A 24,090-nucleotide genomic window follows, 5' to 3' on the forward strand; every position below is an offset into this window, starting at 1 on the left:
ATTGTAGGATTATTTTTTTGAAAGTCCTTTACTATGATTTTGCTGTTACAAACTCACAAAACGGAGGCCACCCAAACCAGGGCGGTAGCAGAAAAGGTTGGCTACACAGAGTCCAAACCATGGAACAACACAGCCTCAAGTAGGAGTGAGTAGAGGCAATGGTACCATATACAAGTATATATCTATGTAGCCAACAACTGGAAAATAAACCAAAAACACAGAAACCATACTTAAAACCATATCAAAGCATTTTTCTTCTATCCCTCTGGCTACAGTACACCCAAAGGAAATTTGCCTCCATGGTTTAGATGTGGTCTGTCTCTCAGCCACTGCTTCCTCAGGAAGACTAATTTGTTTTATATTCTGGATGAACCCTACAAGGCTACGTTGCCTTCTCAGTTCACCATCTCTAGGTGATTTGGGCAGAACATCATCCAATTTTATGGTCTTGTGGAACACCACCCTTTCCTGTCAGGGTGCACTCTATTACTCTTTTTTTTTTTTTTTTTTTTTTTTTTTTTGGCATCATGCAACTTTTCTCAGTTTACAAGGCTCACAGCCTGGGCTTCTGTTTTTGTTTTCTAAGTTCTACTAGGTGGATGTTCAGGCCTAATTTGATTATAGCTTCAGGTATTGGATCCTTCAGGCGGCTCTTTGACCTGTATGCAGTGCATATTCTATTCTTTGATCTTGGGCCTGTAAGCTTTGTTGCTATATTGCCCACTCCTCTGTTGGACTCCCTTTGGACAACCAACAGTCTAATAATTCCTGTGTTTGTCAATGGACAAGAAACAAAATAGATTTTTTGTACTTGCCATAAAATCCTTTTCTTGGAGTCCATTAAAAGTCATGGGTTTCCCTTTTCTGTTTTTAATTTCATGCACTCAGTAACTACTTTGCAACAAAATTGAGGCATGATGGTTGTGTTCGGGGTTATCATATGCTGGTCAATGGCTTCTTTTTGTTACCAGTGTCCTTTACGCCTGTGGGCAGCATTAAAATCCAACAGTCTAGGAATTCCTCTATGCCCAGGGAGAAGATCTTAGTGGGTCCCAGTGCTTTGGTAATCGGACGGACAGCTGTTTTAATACTTCTCAGTATTGGTGAGACATTTATTCATCTACCTAGCATAAGCCTTAATATTATGCCAAAATAATTATATGCAAAAAAAATTAAGTGACAGGTGTCCTTTTATGTTGCAGCTTTATCTTGGATACACATCCAACATCTAGTAAAGTATACTTGTAAATTTAGAAAAAAAAAGCAATTTTATGTTTTTAAAATAAATAGGTAATAGGCATGTGGATAAAATATGTTTTCTACATTTTGCAGATTGTCAGACCCGTCACCGTGGTGCCTACTATCCCAGGGATTCCAGGCCCTTCATCGCCACAACCTGTCCAGTCAGAGGCAAAGCTGGTAACGCATTTTTTTAATGTTGTATTTTACTAATGATGGCAGGGTGTAGATTTATTACACGAATAAAGTCTTAAACGGTCAGTCCACCTAAAAATGGGATTTCGGGGTTTGGATGAAAGCTGACCAATTGAATCGCCCAGTAACTCCTTTTATAGCGGAATTCCACCCAAAAGTGGAACTTCCACTTGTCTGATTCCTCCCCCCTCACGGTGCCATGTTTGGCACCTTTCAGGGGGGAGGTACCTGTTTGTTTTTTACAGGTACCTATCCCCACTTCCAGGAGACTGGGCCATGGCAAATTGTTAGCAGCTCGGCCACCCTTCTCCCTCCCCTTCTGCCGGGATAGTGAGAGAACGCAGCGAGCTTCACGCATGTGCATTAGGGACCCGGTCGTGAAGCCAAAAGGCTACACTGCTGGGTTCCCTTACCCGTGATGGCGGTGGCGGCACCTGACCAGCCGATGTAAAGTAAGTTGTGAGGTGGGGCCTTCATGGATCAGACTTTTTTTTCAAGCAAATCCCAAAGATGCTCAATTAGTTTGAGATCTGGAGAATTTAGAGGCCAAGTCAACACCTAAAACTCGTTGTTTTCCCCAAACTATTCTTGAGCCATTTTTACAGTGTGGCATGGCACATTACCCTGCTGAAAGAGGCCACTGCCATCAAGGAATATCATTTTCATGAAGGGGTGTACTTGGTAACCAACAATGTTTAGGTAGGTAGGTAGGTGGTACGTGTCAAGTAACATCCACATAAATGGCAGGATGCAAGATTTCCCAGCAGAACGTTGCCCAGAGCATCCCAATGCCTACACTGGCTTGCCTTCTTCCCATAGTGCATCCTGGTGCAATCTCAGGAAAGAGATGTACACACTCAGCCATCCACATGATGAATACAAAAACGCAATTCATCAGACCTGGCCACCTTCTTCCATTGCTCCCTGATGCAGTTCTGATGACCACGTGACCATTGAAGGCACTTTTGGCTGTGGACATTGGTCAGCGTGGGCACCCTGACCGGTCTAAGGCTATGCAGCCCTATACAGAACAAACTGAGATGCCCATTTTTTTCTGCTGTCAACACTTCAACTTCAGGGACCACATGTTTCCAGCTGCCCTTTGATGCCAAATTAGATAATGCCTAACCTGTCTGTGATCTTCAAATTATGGGTGATTGGGGTGGGTGGGGATGTGTGTGTGTGTATATGTGTGTGTATATATATGTGTATATATATATATATATATATATATATATATATATATATATATATATATTATCTCTGCAAGACCCGTAAGTGCCTCTAAACCAGTTTTGGATTTATATGGATTTTGTTATTTTGTTGTGGGTGAGCGCCTGGGCATTTACTTCAAAAATAGAGTGCCCTGGCTAGCTTTGGAGCTATATATAGATAATTTTTCATTCTACCCACGTAAGAATTATTTTACCTCCCCCTTTTGTAAATATTTTTTATTGTATTTAGTATGTAAATATACTGTGTATATAAGCTGCCACAGTGCCCCCTGGTGTTATAATGCAAATACAGTTATGAAAGTGGGTATCCTGTTTTTCATATCACAAATTAAGAGTTATTGCTTGTAAATCATAATTATTTAGTTATATATATTTATATTTTCAGCATCCTGCTGACTAGGGTAAAACTGTAAAAGACAGAACTGTAACGCAGTTTATTCCTATGGCCATATGTAATGCAAATGAGTAACCATGGTAACTAATGCTTGGCCACCTGAGGTATAAATTGACATAGCTCAGTGTGCTCTATGATGGTGACATGAGAAGGGATGTTTCAGGGGAAAATATGAATATGTATTATGCATGCTGACCCTACATCAGCTGGCTTTTGCTGAGCTTTCATTTTGATGTTGTCAGTCACAATTCCCAAAGCACAGAAGATAATGGATGCGGATCACTGAATCATTGCGATCACTGTGAAATCCCCATCTGATGGCAAATCTCATTCTTGCAGTCAGACCTCAACATGATGCACTAAAGGTGCCTATGACCATACATACAGCACACTAGATCATTATTGACCAAATCTGTCAATAATTGGGCTACGTATGGTCCGCCCCAATATTCAAGACATCATTCTATATAAAGAATGGCCATGATGGTCAAACACAGGCTATGCCAGTATATGCAAACCAGCACACATGGCACTCTGCAGCATGGGGTTATCCAGTTTACCTTGTATCACAGTAATGTATAGCACTTTGTTGCTAAGTGCAGCTTAAGGCTAAGTGCACCCTTCCTTAGGTGCTTACACAATCTTCGTCCATTATATGATAGAAATTATATTCCATAAAAGGATTGGCTCTTTCCAGGTCTTTTCACTTTAGCTGTGGAGCTTCTAGCAATGCTCATTCACACTAATCCATATAGTCACATTCTGCGAGTGGGGTCATTGGAGCATAAGTTATCCTTATATGCAGATGGTTCATTGCTATACATGAATGATGCTCAATCTTCCTCTACCACTCTACAGACCTTTTATGGATTTTGGACATTTCTCAGGTAGTATGATAAACTGGTCTAAATCTTCACTTTTCCATTTAGATAACAGTGCACCATTGCTCGCAGTTCCTACCCCTTTGCAGCGGGTCCGGAAGTTTAAATATCATTATACAGGATTTGTAGAACACCAATAGTTTGCGCTGCACTTTACAATATAAGGAAGACAGTACAGTTACAACACAATTCAATACAAGAATGTTAGGAGAGCCCTACCTGTGAAAGCTTACAGTCGTATAGGGTGGGGCAAATGGTACAAAAGGTAACAACTGTGAATGATAAACTGATGGAAGAAATATAAGTTCAGTAGTTAGGTAGAGGCAGGATACGCTTCCCTGAAGAGGTGAGTTTTCAAGGATCGCCTAAAGGTGGACAGAATATGAGATAGCTGGACAGATTGGGGTAGGCAGTTCCAGGGGACGGGAGAGGCTCTGGAGAAATTGGGGTGGGCAGTTCCAGGGGATGGGAGAGGCTCTGGAGAAGTCTCAGAGGCTGGCATGGGAGGAGGAGACAAGGGAGCTAGAGAGCAGGAGGTCTTCAGAAGAGCAGAGAGGATGGTTTGGGTGATCTATTGAGACAAGATTGGTGATGTAGCATGGGGCAGAGTTGAGGATGGTTTTGTATGTTGTTAGTATTTTGAATTTTATTTGTTGGGTGATTAAATATTTAGAAATTAAATCTTACTTGATCTCAACTTCTTTTGAAACTTGATATCCCCTGATTATTTCCCAGCTGTAATCCAAGTGTAAATCCTTCTCTGTCCTTCGTAAGTAGAACAGATCTTATCAAAAAATGAACTTCCTACCTAAATTAGCCTATGTTTTCAGACAATCCCACATATGGAACCTCCCAACAAATTTTTCTGAAGATAGGTGTAATACCCGTGGCTTTAATATGGCCAGGTAGGCCCTCTAGAATAGCACTTACTACTCTACAACTCCCTACAAATAGGGCAGGCCTTGCCTTGCCTAATATGCAATTTTACTGTTTGGCATCTCTTATAGTCACTATTAGTTGGTGGTTTACCCTACCTTCTTAAAATTTAGCTTTGAATTTGTAGACAATTGTAAGTGGATTCCCTACAAACTTTACAGTTCCCAGTATGTCGAAGTTGGCTTTTTTTTTCATCAGAGGTCACTTTACCCATGAAAACAACACTGGGAGCTTGGTCAACAGTTATTAAATGGTCCTAAGCTCCTAACCACTGGCTGCTCACACCCCCTGTGTAACAATCCCACATTCCAACATTTGAATATGATACCAGACACCGCCACATGGACCCGAGCAGGTATTTGTTCTGGACCAACTTTTTCAGGCAGGTGAAATCTGCACTTTTGACTTTTTAAAAATGGAATTCAGACTTCCTAATTGGAATTTCTTCCAATACCTAAAAGTGAGACACGCTGTTAGAGCTCAGTTCTCACACACACACACTTGCTATTCAACAGAACCCTCTTGAATCCATGTTGGGAACATAGGAACTCCTAAAACCTCTTTCCTCTGTATATGCCATTCTCATGACCATCCAGAGCTTCAAAACCTCTGCTTAAACTGGAATAGCAATATATCAATCCACCCGCGAGAAGGATTGAGAAGATGGGGTAACACAGGGAACTGAACTGATGATCTCTGCCAGAAACCAGAAAATTTGTTCAACTGAATTTTCTCCACAAATTTAATACACTCCAGAGATTACATCACATTGACCCAGCCCTCTCCCATACTTGCAACAAAATGTTTGTGTGACATTGGTTTTACCTTATGGCACATGGTTCATGACTATTGGCGCCAGGCTGGTGTAAGTGTTAGGCATACCCCTGACACTGGACCTCCTTGTGTTTAATCTAGGCATCCAGGATAGTCTTTTCTATGCATCCTATTATGCCAGTCAGGGGATACTCCTCCGATGGAAACTTCCTTACCCTCCGTCCTATAGTGACTGGTGTTCAGCTATTCGAAGTGTGCTCCCAATGTACCAACCAACATATATGATCAGAGGCTGTCCAGCAAACTATAATAAAATTGGTTCCACAGGGGGATACGCTCTACCTGAATCTACTGTACAACCCTCCCCTTCCCACTTCCCTTTTTTATCCATGATCTATCCAGTGCCACTACAGCAGGGCACTTTTGCACATATAGTGGAGCACTAAATCCTCTACCCCACCAAGTGTTTCTTTACTACTATGTTTATGGCAAGCCATTGATGGGAACGACACATTGATAATGACCACCTTTATTGAAACCAACACTGTGATGCACACTTACTTAAGAACTCTGTATGTTGTACTCTTTTTCAATGCATATGTATATTGTATCTAAGATGTGGTGATCATGTAAATGTCTGTTTTTGTAAACTTTTAATAAAGTTTTACTGTTAAAAATAAACAGGGATGACCAACAAACGTATTCCAATAGCACTAGTAGGTGTATACAATAATCAGTCGATTCAGGAGTCATAAAACAATGCAATAATTTAGTACGCATTCAAATAATTTTAGTTGATGTAAGTTTAACCTACAGATTCGGTGCATCTCTTGTTGTGATAGCAACCTAAGAGAGTTAACCTCTCTTGTTCAAGCACCCTCTATGTTATAGATGCAAATATGCTGAGTTGACTGAGCTATAATGCATGTGTTGTTTGCAAGGATGCTTATTATTTTTTGCAATGAAAGCTGAACATAACAATCACTTAAAAATGATTATCATTGTGAAATATCATTTTATAGCGTTACATGAAGGCAAATAGTACTGAGTGTTAATAAAGATATTCTACTGGCATAGAAGAAGCTCCTTTCAGCCTCATTCTTTCTCATTGAAACTTTATACAAAGATGAGAGAGGAAAGTGAGCCATTGTTCGGACTCATTTACTTGCGTGCACATTTTCAGCATGATCTATTGAGCACATGTAAAAGGAAGCCCAAAGCTCCACCTGCTGGCTGTATGTAAGGTTGCTTAAAGAGAAGCTTCAGTCAGATGTGCAAAATTTAAAAGTCAGCAACTACCAACTGTAGCTGCTGACTTTTAATAAACAGACACTCACCTGTCCAAGGATCCAGCGCCATCCTCACCCGGATTGGTTCTTCACCGGACTTCAGGTCCCCGGCACGGACATGTTAACTGTAGGCAGACAGTTGTAACTCCTTGCAGCTTCACAGCCGGCGACCCACGTGTGAGCCACGCTGCACTTTGTGAATGGTCCCGCAGAGACTTTTCCCAGAAGGTTGCTGGCAGGGAGGAGTGGAGGAGAACTCCCACTCGGATCAGGTGATCCGAGTGGAAGTGGGAGCAGGTACCTGTCAAAACTAGGTACCCACTCCCCCCCCCCCCCCCCCCCCAAAAAAAAAGAAAAAAAAAAATGTATATATATTTACATAATCCAAATATGACAGAGGAGGAGGAGGAAGAATGGAACTTTCCCTTTTGGATGAAGTTCCCCTTTAATATTAATATGCATGTATTTTTAGTCCCAGCCATAGTAAAAATAAACTACATAAACCATTATGTATAGATAGAAAGAGGTGGGTGGCGCTGCCCCAATGTAAGTGTATAAAAATATAACAAGTGTGTTTATTGTCATGTACTACCCCTTTTAAATGTTACATAAAAGGATGATGCTACCGTATGAATCAGAACACAATAAATATGTATGAAAAATTAAATAACAACCCAAAAGGGGGGAGTACTCGGCTCTCATGCACAGCGCTGGATCATGAATAGGCTCAGGTAAATAGAAGGGGGCAGAGGGGGATTCTGTTACACAGAAGATTTTTTACCTTAATGCATAGAATGCATTAAGGTAAAAAAAAACCTTTAGGCTCCTTTCACACGGGCGGACCGACCGGGTCCGCCTGTCAGTTGTTTATTCAGACCCGATCGGACCATCCATTGCATTCTATAGAGCTGTGGATGCAAATGGACTTGTGCCCGTTGACACCCACCGACATCAGATCCTATCCGCTAAAAACAGGAGGATGGTGGATCTGTTTCCCATCTGTCAATGGGATCGGATGACAGTCTGGTGTAAACAAACAAACGGTCAGTTTCCATCTGACCGCTAATAGAGGAAAGTGGGCTGTGTCTGCTCTGCATAAGTGGAGCGGGCAAAGACCTGTCATCCACCTGCTTAGCGAGGATCAGCAGATAGATCCCTCGCTGAGCAGGTGGATCTGCTGGCGGAGTCTGGCAGTGTGAAAGAGCCCTTTAAACTTTAGCACAACACATCAATACAACTTGCCACCAACAATTTTCTATCAACAAAGTTTATTACAGGATGTCTTGGGGCCTGAGTCGACAGGCATATGTTTGCTTCAAGCAGGTGTTTGCATTCCTGTATAAGTCTATAAGAATGCTTGACTTACTGAAAACAGGTCAGAAGGAAGTCAACTACAGGTCAAATGCACCGGTCGATGAATACTGAATGATCTCGGAAGCGTCTCTAATTGATGCCATCAAGAGAAGGCCAAAGCTTGTCTATACAGGTCCTTAGGCCTCATTCACATGGCAAACCGATCCAAGGTGCATCTTCATGCATGCGTGATGCACAGGTGTTCCGTGCAGGCAGCCTGTTCATATCTATAAAGGGCGAATAGCTGCATTGATCTCCAAGTTCATCCTGGAGTGTACGGGTTTGATGCATGGATGGTAGACAGGGCTCTTTTGCACAGACCATGGTACAGTTGCAGAGGGTAGATGGCCCTGTACAGTAGATTGTTGCCATCACTAACAGCAAGAGTAAGTCACTGGCAGGATAAATGGGTATAAATCAATTTATAAAAAAATATAGGCACATAATGCTATAGAAATGTATTTTAAGGGGAAAATATGTATGTATGTATATACATAAATTTTATTATTATTATTTTTCTGATGCTTTTAGCCCGCTTGTCCACCCAAAATTTATTTCAGATTAGGGTTAAAGTCAGAGTACTGAATCATTTGCTAGCTTCTTGGGTAAATCTCTCTACCTAAATTACTACCTACATCCGGCTGCTGTGGCAGTTACTACGATGTCTAGGTCTCTCTGCTTAATGTGTAACTTATTTAACATATGGGGAATATAGCAGCAGAAGTGAGACTCCCTTCCCCTTCCTTTGCAGTGGCTTTAAGCGAGGTCATAGGAACTCTGACAGCTGGATTCCCAGAAAGATAAAAGTAGCCAGTTGGTGATATGTGTCCATCCATAACTGAAATTCCAGTTTTGGATCAATTACCTTTTCATTAAATGCTGTTCATGAGTTTATTACGTTTTAATCATTACTCCTAAGAGTATCTATGTAACTACAGGGCATTTTAATAGTTCTGTACACGTCCCTTCCTGTGTAATGCATTTCAGTGCACGTCTCTACTTTTATATTGGAGTGCTCTAGTTAAACTAACTGAAAGAGCTGGAGGGGGAGGGAAGCACAATCAAGAGAACATTAAAGCAAGTTCTACCCTGTGGGATCCGCCATGTAAAGACTTTTGTGACAAACTGTGAGTTATCTTTCTGCACGGTATGAAGCCAGTAGGTTTACTGCGGGAGGTTTCTATTGAGAGCTGACAGAGGGCAGGCTGGCAACTATTCAGAAAGCTACATTAACTTGGTTGAGCCCGGCATGGAACCTTGTGTTCAGCAGAATTCTCCTGACCTGCCTCTCTGCATGCCAAGCTCATCAGCAAGCACCTAATGAGCCCCCCTCTAAACAGACCCTTTCCAAGCCTACTTCATTTCCCCGTGTCCTCTGGGGGAGGAGAGACAAGACTTCATGAGGACTGATGATGCTGCAAAGACCACAATAATGATAATTAACTTGCTGAATTTAGAAGATTATGCTGTTAATTAGTTGCAAAATAAAGATAAGTAATAGAGTAGCAGATGGTCGGATAACACCCAGGAGAAGGAGGGTTATTACTCTGATGAGCTTTTGTGGCAGATATGAAATATGGATCTGACTTTTTCATAAGTTCTTCCTAGAGAATAGTACCTGGTTTCTAGAAGCTGATGATGGAGCGACCTATTCCTACCAAATTCTGACAGATGTCTGAGGGGATTGTTTTCAAGGGTACAAAATACACAACTAACAGAAGTCTGGGTTGATAGACGTTAATGGAAATTCATGTGTGTGCTATATTCTTTAATAATAGTGTCAATATATACAATATGTATATATTATGGTGATGGCAAAAATAAAGGCTCCCAAGACCTTCTGGAATCATTGTTTGTGATATGGGTGGATGCTCACTTGCTAAATCCCCCTCAGGTTTTTATTGTTTCTCAGGGGGCCATGTAAATGATATTTGCCTGCTGAAGTTCAGGAGTTTGTCTCCCCAGCCGCTGGGAATCCAGTAAACTGATCCTGCAAATTCGTGCACAAAAAATTATGTGGAATATCTTTGTAAAAGGTGTGACAGGGGTGAAGACAGGAATTATGATGATAAGATCTTAAAGTGATTCCAAAGGCTGAAGGTTTTTTAACCTTTGTGCATAAAGGTAACAAAACCTTCAGTATGCAGCTCACCCCCCCCCCCCCCCCCCAATACTTACATGCATGTTTTCTCTCTCCTCGTGGACACACAGACCGGGACTTGGGAGCGACTCGGAAAGTGGCTTTCTATGGGAGAACTCAGTGGGGGGGAGCACCAGGGAGGGACCTGAGAAGAGGAGGATCAGGGCTGCTTTGTGCAAAACCATTACACAGACTAGGTAAGTATGACATGTTTGTTATGGGAAAGTTCCCCCAGAGGGGTTTTTTAGCAGCGAAGTGAATAGATAATAAATGTAATTGGAAAAATACGTTCTTTATTCAAAAATTATTGGCATACAATGTTTCCACAAAAGTTAAAATATGAGCTCTAAAGGGGGCATGCTCAAAAATGCGTTTCAACCCATTTCGTTGGGGTCTTCTTCAGAGCATAGGTTTGCTGTAAAGAAACATTGTATGCCAATAATTTGAAGAACGTATTTTTCCAATTACGTTTCACTTCGCTGCTAAAAAAACCCCTCTGAGGGAACTTTCCCATAACATATTATCCGGGGTGTGCAGTACTACTACTTCTCTCCCCTCTTATTTTGTTTTTTTTAAACATTTTTACCTTTTAGTATCACTTTTTAATGAGAAATTTTTAAAAGACACCAGAAACAATAAGTAATTCCTCTGCATAAAATGATTTTGTTGCTAAAAAATAAAAATAAAAGCTGATGTCCACTAACCACAAGCACTACTCAAGCTGATAAACCTTCAACATCCGACACTTCCAGGAGTGTCTGATACCTGAACTGTGTTTGTGATTCCATCTGCTGACCCCCCCATCACTAGAAAACATCAGTGACATAGGGGCCAGAAGAAGGAACCAAAAGTGTGCTGATGCAGAAGTGCTAACTTCACAACTGTTATAGTGCCACCTATAACCAGAAGCCAGGGTAGCTGCATCAAAAATCCAGACCTTATTAGAGTAATGGATGTCACTTGTAACGTAGTTTGTAGTGTAGACTGTTGTAGTGTACATACCGTATGTGCTGCAAGAAAAAAGGTTACATTACTGTCCAAAACGTGCAGCTACTCCTTTGGCTAAGAGAGTCAGGAAAAACTGAACACCCAATACCAGCCTTTCGTTCGTGGAATTTCACTCTCTCAATCAACATTAACTTTTTTGAATCCTTATCCACTTGATCTCTGAAAAATGTACCCCTTTCATGACAAGGCTATTTTTGCTATATGGCACTGCTTTACTTTAACTGACAATTGTGCAGTCATGCAACATTGTACATAAATTAAATTTATGTCATATTTTTCCTACAAATAGCGCTTTCTTTTGGTGGTATTTGATCGCCACTGGGTTGTTGTTTTTTTGCGCTATAAACAAAAAATTACTGACAATTTTGAAAAAAAAAAAAATATATTTTTTACTTTCGGTTATAAAACCTATCCCATTAATTTTTTTTAAAGAATCACATTTCTTCATACATTTAGGCCAATATGTATTTTGCTACCAAAAAAAAAAAAGTTATTGTGTCTACAATCTATGGTGTATATACTGGAATGTGTATTTATTTTTATCTTTTGCTAGTAATATCAGCGATCAGCAACTTATAGCAGGGCTGCGATATTGTGGCGGCCAATCTGACACGAACTGACACTTTTGACACTTTGTGGGTACCAGTGACACTAATACAGTGATCCGTGCTAAAAATATGTACGGTCACTGTACTGATGACACTGGCATCTAGGATGATCAAAGGTTTAAATGTGTGCCTAACAAGTGTTTTTTGTTTATCATGTGGTGCTTTCACTAATGGATGTGCTGGATTTGTATTCCATTTGCAGTGAAACAAAATCCAGCACATCCCTGCTGACAGGACAGAGCTCTGCCTATGCAGAAGGGGAAATTGTGCTTGTTGGCATCCTCCCCCCTTCCACTGCCACATTTTTTTTGAAGGGGGGGACGGGTACCTGCTTTTTGACAGGTATCCACTTCCTGTCAGGTACGCTGCGGCGATCTGAGCCGGAAGTTCAACCCCCCTTCTTCCCCCGCAGCCTTCTGGGACATGTCACAGACCATTCTGGGACACGTCATGTGAGACCATTCACAAAGCGTGGCTTGCCCATGTGCAGTAGGAACCTGGCTGTGAAGCCGCAAAGCTGCACTTCCAGTTTCCCTTACTTAAAGAGATTGTAAAGGTACATTTAAAAAAAACATAGAATCATAGAAGCAAAAGAATCGCACAGAGCGTCTGGGAACCTCCTCTTTTCGGGTCCCCCGCCGGCGCTCCTGGCCCCTCCTCTCTGGCCAGTGCCCCATGGAAAGTCGCTTCCCATGGGGGCACTCATGCGTGCTCTCATGCGATTCCCTCTGCTGCATCCATTGACACAGACAGCGGGACTTGGCACCGCTCCCTAGTCACTGGTTTTAAATGACAGCACTGAGAGCCAATGGCTCCCGGTGCCCCAGCAAAACCCGGAAGTGAGGCTGGATTGAATGAGGTCTCAGGTAAGGTAAAAAAACATTTTTTACCTTCACGCAAGGAATGCATGAAGGTAAAAAATGTTTAGACTTTATACAACTACTTTTAGATCTCTGCACCTGCATCCGAAGCCGATTGAAGAATCGGCTCAGGTGAGGACATCACTGGATCCTTGGGCAGGTAAGTGTCCTTATATTAAAAGTCAGCAGCTATAGTATTTGAAGCGGCTGACTTGTAGCCTCCCTGGCGGTTTTCCCGAGTGTGGCTCGGGGTTAAAATTCAGTACCATTAGCGGTAACCCCGAGCCACACTCGGGATCGCATTGCAGGATCCTGGTGCGGCGTTACTTACCTTGTCCCCGGGATCCTGCGATGTCCCCCGCAGTGTCCGAGGGCTCCGTCCTCCTCCGAAGCCTCTCCGTGCCAGGCTCCGTTCCCTGCGAGCGGCGCGACGCACGGGGGCGGAGCCTGGCGGCAAATTCAAAAAACTGTCAATCATAACACATACAGTACTGTAATCTTACAGATTACAGTACTGTATGAAATGATTTCACATCCCTTTTGTCCCCAGTGCTCTGGCCCATGCCCTGCATGCAGTTTTACATGATATACACTGTTCTTTCTGCCTGGAAACTGGAGATTGTCCATAGCAACCAAAAAGTGTCCCTTTACGTCAAAAGTGGCTTTAGACCAGCTAGAAAACAGCGATAATAAATTAGAACACTTGCAGAATTGAGCGATAGTGAATTGTGGGGAAATTTATTTTATTACTATTTTTTTTAATTTTTTTTAATTATTTATTTTTATTTATTATATTATAATTTATGTTTTTGTGTTTCAAACTTTATCATACCCGGGATATCTACTAGACTCTGGTTTGGACAGATTTAAGTGTGTTATTGTTAAGATTTACAGACCTACAATATAAAACGCCAAATTTCCATGCAAAATAATGGTACCGCTTTCAGCACCTAAAATCCGAAATAATCATACCGCCAGGGAGGTTAATTTCTTTTGGGGGGGGAGCCTGAAGCTCCTCTTTAAAGAAATTAATAGAATAGCATTTTTTGTTTGTGGTGCCCAGATGCAGTGTAGTTCTGCGTTAACATTTCTGTCAGTGTTTGTTTTTGTCTCCTTTGGGGAGATTATCCCTCAGCAGCTCCCCCCCCCCCGTGATGCTCATATAACAAATGGGGGTTGTGGATGCTATTAGGACAGGATGACACAGACACCAATAAAAAACCTTGTCAGGAGTTCAGTTCTTTCCACAGTGTATTGAAAATGTGTTTTTGTGTCGATATTGTTTTCTATCACTTTTCCAGTCCTAACGGGAAGTGAAGGCAAATTTCCCCCGTAAGGGCACAATATTTAATAAAAACTTGTCTGAAGCTATAAAGCTGAGCATCCACCGATAGATGTTTTTGTTAAGTCTGCAGACTGAGCAAAAAAAATTAACGAAGTCTGCCCAGCTGCTTTTTTTCCAGTCATAGGCTGTCAGGCAGGAAGGTGCCAACAGGGACACCCACAAAGTTCTGCCAGATCAGTGTATGGCCAGTTTAACCCTCACACTCTAAATTTTTGGCTTGAGATGGGTTTGAAGTAAAGAGCAGGTAGGCGAGCTTCCGCCTTCTGTAAAGATAACCACACACGGCGTCTGCAGGGGGCATGTCCGGATGTGAAGCAAGGCAGACGTGCAGTAGCTGAGCTGCACTTCTACCTAAATCCTTTTGATCGTCCTGCCATCATGGTCGGCGCCCTCAAGCTCATATACTGGTGTCCGAAAGGTGTCTCTCTCTGGTTTCACGCTACTCCTGACCTCCTAGATGGCTCAGGGAAAGAGAAAATATGGCAAACACACAGTGCCCCAGGCTCGGTCTCCCCCATCGGTGGCCATCTTGGCCACGCGCTCTACCCCCTCCTCCTCATCCTGTGTAACAGCGAACACTCAGATGGCAACTGCAGGCATGGGAGACGCAGAGCGCTCATCGGCAGACCTGATGGCTGCTATCACCTCTATCAGACACGTGCTGCCAAAATCGACACAGTGACCACGGAGGTCAGTCTAATCAGGTATGATATGGACAAATTTTGGTCCCGAGGCGAGTCTCAGGCGGAATCCCATATATCCCAGGTGGAGGACACGGTGCATGCGGACTCCAGAGAATTGAGGATCCTCCAAAAACAGGTACAAACCTTGCATAAAAAGACCGTGCGCATGGAGAACAGACTCTGTCGTAATAATCTGCGGGTGGTGGGGCTCCCTGAACGGGCTGAGGGGGCCAAACCTGCTGAATTTGCTGAAGGGTTCCTCGCCACGCTGCTAGGTCTCACGGATATCCCATCCACATTTGTAGTGGAGCGGGCTCATAGGGTCCCTACTACACCATCCATTCCTGGTGCTCCACCTAGACCATTCCTGATTAAGCTCCTCAATTACCGGGACAGGGATAGACTGCTGGCAGCCGCCAGAAATGCCGCAAAGCTCTCCTTTGAAAACTCCAAGATCTCCCTGTACCCCGACTACTCACCTGAAGTGCAGCAACGTCGTCGCTCCTTCATGGAGATCCGCAAGCGCCTCCCGGAAGAACAACCTGACATACAGCCTCCTGTACCCCAGCAAGTTTAGGGTGCTAGATGGTAGTGCCACCCGTTGCTTTGAAACCCCTGCAGCAGCTGTTTCGTGGCTTGATTCCCGCTGATCCTCTTCAAGACCTCCTCACTAGATTACAATTCTGCCTGTTGCAGCCATTCATGGAGGCTGGGATCCTGCCATTGGCCACATGCTCCAGAAGCGGAGCACCTCGTCTACACGGCACACTGCTGAAGTTGACCCCAGTTTTTCCTCACCCCCCTTGCGTCTGGAACTTACCAAGTGGCTTGGCAAGGCTTCACGGGGTCCTAGCGACCTGAAGTTTTCGCCTTTTTTGACAAGTTCTGGGAACAAACCCTGCATCCGTTTTTTTTTTTTTTTCTTTTTGGCCCCCCTTTTTTTTTGGTCGTGATGTTTTTTTATATGGTGTCAGGGTAGGGAGTTATTTTTTTGGGGGAGAGGAGGATGTATGTTTTATGGATTTACATGTACTTACTGTTGCTCAAACATGTTTTAGTCAAAAGGCTCACACAGATAATGCTTTTTTCTTTGACAACCATAATGCGGATTGGCTTGCTGGTCTTATCCTGGTCCTGCACCCACCTGGTATTCCATGATGGCTAATCCTTGTAAAAAGTCTTTGACTATTTTGTCATGGAATGTCAGGGGGCTCAATTCCAAGTACAAGTGGTCGCTGCTGTTTCAATATTTGAAAATACACAATTCCCATATAGTTTTGCTACAAGAGACCCACCTAATGGGAAGCAGAGTAATGGCTCTCAATAAACATGGGTACAAAAAGCATTTCACGCGACCTACTCCACATACTCTCGTCGGGTGTCTTTTCTGATCAGTAAGCAAATACCGTGCACAATTCATGATGTCCATCTAGACCCCCATGGGAAATATGTTATGTTGGTGTTGACTATATACAACAGGAAATATATTATTCTCAAGGTTTACCTGCCCCCTCCTAGTCAGGTGCAGCCCCTGTACTCATTATATGAGAGGTTGGTTCCGCATTGCCCTGCCCAAATTCTATTCATGGGTGACTTCAACGCCACCCTATCACGAGACTTAGGCCCTCATCTCAAACTAATTTTAATTCTGATCTGGGTACTTGGGCACATCCCACGGACTTTACAGAGGTATGGAGATGGTTACATCCTCAAGACAGAACTTACTCCTGTTTTTCTACCACCTTTAAGACTTCATCTGGCCCTTGGGATCATAATCTGCTGAAATTGACCATTGGAACCCAAAGGTCGAGTAACCATGCCCTTTGGAGACTGCAACCCCATTGGATTAACCACGAGTCGGTTCAGGACCGAATTTCTCCCCATTTGAAGGAAGACTGGGTAATTAATGCGGAGTCAGCCTTCCCTGGGGTGACTTGGGATGCGTTCAAGGCTCACAGTAGGGGACAGTATATCTCTGCTGTGGCTGTTGTGATGGCGGAGCACAGAGATACCGCCTGCTCATTACAACACAAGGTTGATAGGGCCTTAGGTCAGTATTCCGGTCAGTATTCCGCATCGCCTACTGCTCCAAACTTTGATCACCTCTCCTCACTTAGAAGGGAATTGCATCTTCACATCTCTGAAGTCACTAGACTTGGCATAAAGTCTTGTAGGCAGGAGTACTTTGAGTTTGGGACCAAAACAGATTGCTGGCGTTAGCTAGCACAACAAGATAGACCCCTTGCAGTTGTCTCCAAAATCCTCACAGCAGATGGCATGATGGCCCTCTCACAGGAGGACATCCTGACTGAATTCACTAGATTTTACACTACGCTGTACACTTCCTCCTTGCCAGATGCTTTTGACTCTACGCCCATGACCTCTGTTTTGGATACGTTGGGCTGGCTCTCTGATTCCGAAAATAATCTTTTGGTCGTAGATTTCACCCCGGAAGAAATTACACTTTTCATACAGTCTTTCCCGGTGGTAATTGTGATATCCAGACATAGTAGGGACTTTGTGCAACTCAACCTGGATCCTGTGCTGGCTGGGGTTAAGACTAGACTGAAGGCATGGAGTAATCTACCCCTCTCACTAATTGGACGTATTAACCTCCTAAAAATGAAGGTCCTCCCCAAATTCACATAGAGTTTTAGAAACTCTCCATTAAACAACTTTTCACGTCCTTTATCTGGGGATCAAAATCACATATATATATATATATATATATATATATATATATATATATATATATATATATATATACACTTTGATTAGGCCTGTGGATGGCGGGGGAATTGGCTCTTCCCGACTGTTATAAATATTTTTTGGCTACCCAGCTAGTGACCGCCCATTGGTGGCCTGATCTAACCAATTCTGCTGTAGTGCTGGAGGCAACAATTGTCAACTCTCTGGAGGCCTTACAGGGGCTGTTTAGGGGGGAAAAGTCCCCACACCATCTCACTCCTTCCATGTGCACCACCATACAAGTGTGGAAAATGAGTGAAGCTCTGCAGACACCCCAGCCGAACTCTTTCTCCACATACACCATTGTGGCTGAATCCCAGCCTCCCACATTTTTACACCATCCCAGACCCACAGGCTTGGGCCAAACACAAAATTGTAAAGCTGTTACATATCATCACTAACACTGAGTTGTCTTCTTTCCACACTCTTTACAATCAAAATTTAATGTACCCGCACATGCCTATTTTAGATACCTCCAGATTGCTCATGCCTTCAGGTGTCAATTTATGGGTCAACCAGTAATGCTATCATACTCGGAATTGGGACTGGATGAGGATGACTGGAGGGAGATTTGGGACTTCCCCTTCTCCCCCCTGGTCTCAGCCAGGGATAAAATGGTTCAATATAAAATTTTGCACAGAGAATACTATATACCTCACAGGCTCCACAGGATGTCTGTGGCACAAGCATAGTTAATCCTGAGCCGAACCCTCTCCCCACATTGGGGTAGTAGTTTAGTAGATTGTTTTAAGTTATTATGTTATGTGTTGCTGTATGAGAATGAGACCTGTTGGTCTTGCCCCTGCGTGGGCTACAGCTGTATGTGCACTTTGAAAATGAAATGAAAAAGATTAAAAAAAGGCTTGACCAGCTTTGGTCCAGTTCTTGAAGAACCTGGCAAAGTTTGCTCTGTGGGTGGCCCTGCCGCCACCTTCCCACCTGACGTTCTTCAGTTGAAAAAGCAAAGGAGCTGGACTGAAAATTGAAGGTCTAAACAGTGGCTGTGCCCAATCAAATGCAGTCACTTTTCAGGTATTCTGACAACCGCTGGTGCCAGCTCTCAGAATTAATAGTAGCAGTGGGAGATTCTTCCAATCGTGCTGTATAGTGTGGATGAAGGAATATTTTAGATTTCTTTTAATTCGTCTTGCAGGCTAAACGAAAATACTCCAACCATGTAGATCTATTCGAGCAGAACTGTATGTTCTCAATGTACAGTTCACTTATACAGGTTTATATTTATTTGTGTCATGCTGATTTATGTCAGTCCCACCAGATGTGTTTGTGGCAGTATAATTTTGTAAATGGAGAATGAAGAAAATAAGTGCCATTCTTTAGACTAATCTAGCCATTGTTCTCTTCTGGCAGCTTTTTGTTTTGTATTAAACTGTACATACAGTTTGGTAAGCACCATTAACCCTCAACTGCTCCCAAAAGAACCAGCAACATATTGCTCTAGAGGGGTATAAAGATTAAGCAAATCGCATTGTGTACATTTATTTCATTTAACAAATCTAGAGGGGAATAAACAGTATCCTTGTTTTTGCCCTACAGTGCTAAGTCACACCTAATCAGTTAGTTTAAACTGTGTGAGACGGTGACATATTGCTCATGTCTGTGAGACCATACGGTATATGCTGTGTGTTCTGGGCACATGAGGAGATGATGAGATATCATGGCTCTGCTTGCCTTGCATGAGTTTGCTGTCTCACTCTGCAGTCATTCTTCACAATAATGATATTTATGTATTTTAGACTGCCTTGTATGTATAGCATCCAGATATTTTTATTTTTATTTTTTGCTCATAAACTACTACTGAACGAATGTCTATGTAGAAACTGACCTGCTGCAGATACACAGGAATGATGGCACCCTTATGGGCATGCTCTACCTTTTCCAGGGCTAACAAAGTGTAAACCACAATGCAGACCAGTTTCAGGATACCAGTGGTTGGTATCCTACAACCTGGTGTGACCAGAAATATGCAACTACACAAAAGGATACTAGACTCCAGTTTTCACTTTCAATAAGGTTACATTTTAATATCGTTCACCTTTGATTGGTTTACAATAAAATGAAAATGTTCATAGAAGACCAGATGCTTGTCTTTATTAATAGTGAATTAAACCAGGATAGTGACTAATGTAGCAAGGGTGTGTGATCCGCAGTACACTCTCTGCAAGTAGAGGAAAAAGAGAAAGTAGGATGGATAGAAAAGAAGAGATATGCCTGGGGAAAATAGGTCATGGGGGAGCAAGGAAAGATCGAACAGGGGGGTGAGGGGGGAAGAAGGCTCCAGAATCTCTTTTGTCCCTACTGATGTGGAAGCTTTATAAAGAAGTATAGCTATAGTCGGAAGTGACGCATGGTCTATTGGAATGGATTTATTTGGACCATATATTAAGACATTTCTTATGGGTATGCATGAGTATGCTTGAGAGTTTCTTATTCATGAAGAACAGATACATGTGTTGCTTGACCTCAGTAAAGAGTACAAATTGCTTCCTTCCATGCTTTCTCAATGGTTTGTTTGGCTGCCAACAGCACATACGTAGTTACTTTAAATTGGGGTTTAATGAAGTAGGCTTTGAGGTGTACATTCCAGTTTTTGTGAAAATAAGATAGTTTAGTCAAAAGAACAGAAAATGTGACGTAAAACAACAATGACGACTATAGGGAAGCTTGTGAAAACACATGTGCAGCAGTGAAAACTAACCAAAAAAAATAACTGTATGCATATGGCAGGACAGGAAGGAAGTGTAATCAGGGATATCAGGTCGAGCAGAATCAGAGGGGAATGCAGTGGGGTGGGTAGCAGAGCTAGCAGGAGCTGATCCAGAAAGGGTACAAATTCATAAATGTACAGAGTAGTGCATGCACACAGCCAAAATGCTGAGGCCCTGCACATTAGGCCAGGTGGGGCCAAATAATCTTAAAGGGGTTGTAAAGGCTCGTGTTTTTTCACTTTAAGGCTCGATTCACACAGGGGCAACACGACTTCAACGCGACTTTGCAACACGACTTCAACCCGACTTGTGGATCCGACTTTCAATGAACGGGGATCCGACTTGGATCCCCGCCACTGTGTTTGGTATGAATCTTAAGGGGGAACTCCGCGCCAATTTTTAAATAAAAATCCGGCATGGGTTCCCCCCCCAGGGGCATACCAGGCCCTTGGGTCCGGTATGGATCTTGAGGGGAACCCCCCTACGCCGAAAGGACGGCGTGGGGGGTCCCCCCAATCCATACCAGACCCTTATCCGAGCACGCAGCCCGGCCGGACAGGAATGGGGGTGGGGACGAGCGAACGCCCCCCCCCCTCCTGAACCGTACCAGGCCGCATGCCCTCAACATGGGGGGGGTTGGTGCCTTGGGGCAGGGGGGCGCGCTGCGGCCCCCCCACCCCAAAGCACCTTGTCCCCATGTTGATGAGGACAAGGGCCTCTTCCCGACAACCCTGGCCGTTGGTTGTCGGGGTCTGCGGGCGGGGGGCTTATCGGAATCTGGGAGCCCCCTTTAATAAGGGGGCCCCCAGATCCCGGCCCCCCACCCTATGTGAATGAGTATGGGGTACATGGTACCCCTACCCATTCACCTAGGGGAAAAAAAGCGTCAATAAAACAAACAGTACACAGGTTTTTTAAAATAATTTATTAGGCAGCTCCGGGATCTTCTTCCGACTTCGGGGGTCCTCTTCCGACTTCGGGGGTCTCTCCGCCGTCTCCTCCCGGTGTCCGCATCTTCTGCCGGCTCCTCCGCTATCTTCTGCAGCTCAATTGCTAGCGGTGGTCCGGACTTCTGCCTTCTTCTTTTCTTCCAGAGATGTTGACACGACGCTCTCTCCAGCTGGAATGGTCTCTGAACGCTCCGCAACGGACTTATATAGGCGGTGACCCCGCCCCCTTATGAGGTCACTGTCCCAGGGCATGCTGGGGCTGTGCCGTCATAAGGGGGCGTGGTCATCACCCGGTGACCACGCCTCCTAAAACGTCACAGACCCAGCATGCCCAGGGACTGTGACGGCATAAGGGGGCGGGGTCACCGCCTATATAAGTCCCTTGCAGAGCGCACAGAAACCATTCTGGCTGGGGAGAGCGTCGTGTCAACATCTCTGGAAGAGAAGAGGGAAGAAGATGATCCAGAGGTCCGGACCACCGCTGGCAAAAGAGCGCCAGAAGATAGCGGTGGAGCCGGCAGAAGATGCGGACACCGGGAGAAGACGCCGGAGAGACCCCCGGAGTCGGAAGAAGATCCCGGAGCTGCCTAATAAATTATTTTAAATACCTGTGTACTGTGTTTTTTATTGACGCTTTTTTCCCTAGGTGAATGGGTAGGGGTACCATGTACCCCATACCTATTCACATAGGGTGGGGGGCCGGGATCTGGGGGCCCCCTTATTAAAGGAGGCTCCCAGATTCCGATAAGCCCCCCGCCCGCAGACCCCGACAACCAACGGCCAGGGTTGTCGGGAAGAGGCCCTTGTCCTCATCAACATGGGGACAAGGTGCTTTGGGGTGGGGGGGGCCGCAGCGCGCCCCCCTCCCCCAAGGCACCAAACCCCCCATGTTGAGGGCATGCGGCCTGGTACGGTTCAGGAGGGGGGGGGGCGCTCGCTCGTCCCCACCCCCATTCCTGTCCGGCCGGGCTGCGTGCTCGGATAAGGGTCTGGTATGGATTGGGGGGGACCCCCCACGCCGTTTTTTCGGCGTAGGGGGTTCTCCTCAAGGTCCATACCAGACCCAAGGGCCTGGTATGCCCCTGGAGGGGGAACCCATGCCGGATTTTTATTTAAAATTTGGCGCGGAGTTCCCCATTTGAGCACAAGTCGCATGCCGAAGTCGGATCATGCGAGACGGCGATCCGACTTCAATGATAGTCAATAGGCTGAAGTCGGATCAAAGTCGGATCCAAGTAGTACAGGGAGTACGCTCTGAAGTCGGAGCGACTTCAGTAGTGTCTATTAAGACGCTCCCATGCACTGTAATGTGAATCTCTTTCTGGGGCGACTTGGGGCGACTTGAGGGCTTACAAGTCGGATCCCAAGTCGCGGTAGTGTGAACCGAGCCTAATGCATCCTATGGAGGAGGGGCGGCACCGAGTCATACATTCGGCTTCTATGGACGCCGAATGAATAACTCAGGAGCGCGCCCGCAAGGTATCCCCCTCGGGAGAGCGGTTCTCCTAGGGGGTTATCCAATGCGGGGAGGAGCCGTGAGAGCCGCCGAGGGACCCCAGAAGAGGACGTTCGGGGCCACCCTGTGCAAAACAAGCTGCACAGTGGAGGTAAGTATGATATGTTTGTTATTATTTTTTTTTTAATGAAGCTTTAGTATCACTTTAAAGTAGCCCGCATCACATGGTGACTAATTCTGCTGGCCATCGGGAGACACCCATTTGTGGACATAGGATTGTAACACTTCAGTCCAGGAACCACAGTCTCACTTGTCGGAACCCTGGCTATTTTGCATGTTCTTAACATCCAGAAGGTAATATTTATGACAGTTTCTTGTATCTGTATACGGGGATCTAATTAGAATATACAGTCCTTCAATTTTAGTGTCAACAGAGAAATTATTTCATTTTACTGGAAAATGATAGCCTTGTCTCTCTGTGGATGCTGTACTCAGTAGCAGTGCACATGTGCAATAGTAGCCATCCTATAAGTAGGAGGGAACATAGTGAGTGTTAGAGCCCTTAAAGTGTTACTAAACCCAGTAATATGAAAATAGTTAATCCGCCCCCGCCCACAGACTATAAATCTTCTTTTTACATTAAAATACTGCCACTATATACCCTTTTGACTGATCTGTATACCGCGGTCACGTGATAAACTGCAGGGTTTGCCAGAGTGCTGAGTGTTCAGGTAGGAGGAGTGGCACCCAGTGTAGTCTTCTAGTGCTGTAGCCATATGCTTTGCGTTCAGAGATGGTATTCTGGATACCTTGGCTGTTATGGGAGGCTGATCATCGATCAATCAAGATGTGACATCCCACCCAATGTGTTCTTTTTTAGTTACTGAGCATAGAGGAGGGTGGGGGGGACTGGACTGTCATTTAGGATCTGCGTACATGCCCACATGTGTGATGTCAATATCATGTGACCTGAAAAGCGCAGCTCAACAAGGAAATATTCTCTCAAGCAACAGAGACCAAACTGAGCATGTGCAGGGGGACCACTCTGACTGTGCACTATCTGGTCTTACCCAGAGAGACTCTACAGGATCTGTGCATATAGGATCAAAGAGCCTTTTTACACAATGCAAAGAATTAACCCTTTAAAGTGATCGTAAAGGCTCACTTTAAAAAAAAAAAAAAACTTTATACTTACCTCCTCTGTGCAGTTGGTTTTGCACAGAGCAGCCCAGATCCTCCTCTTCTCGGGTCTCTCTTTGTTGCTCCTAGT

The 24,090-nt window shown here is 44.2% G+C and overlaps 1 protein-coding gene across 4 annotated transcripts in view; it reads left to right on the forward strand.

The window, feature by feature from the left end:
- ATF2 (activating transcription factor 2) overlaps nucleotides 1–24,090 on the forward strand; it is a 198,095-nt gene that overhangs the window by 89,285 nt on the left and 84,720 nt on the right. For all 4 annotated transcript variants that reach the window (XM_073633852.1, XM_073633856.1, XM_073633853.1 and 1 more), the window contains one exon: nucleotides 1,333–1,419. In XM_073633852.1, the coding sequence (XP_073489953.1) occupies nucleotides 1,333–1,419 (87 nt within the window). The remainder of the gene's footprint in view (nucleotides 1–1,332; nucleotides 1,420–24,090) is intronic.

The sequence above is a fragment of the Aquarana catesbeiana genome, linkage group LG06, assembly GCF_042186555.1.
Source record: "Aquarana catesbeiana isolate 2022-GZ linkage group LG06, ASM4218655v1, whole genome shotgun sequence".
Taxonomy (NCBI): domain Eukaryota; kingdom Metazoa; phylum Chordata; class Amphibia; order Anura; family Ranidae; genus Aquarana; species Aquarana catesbeiana.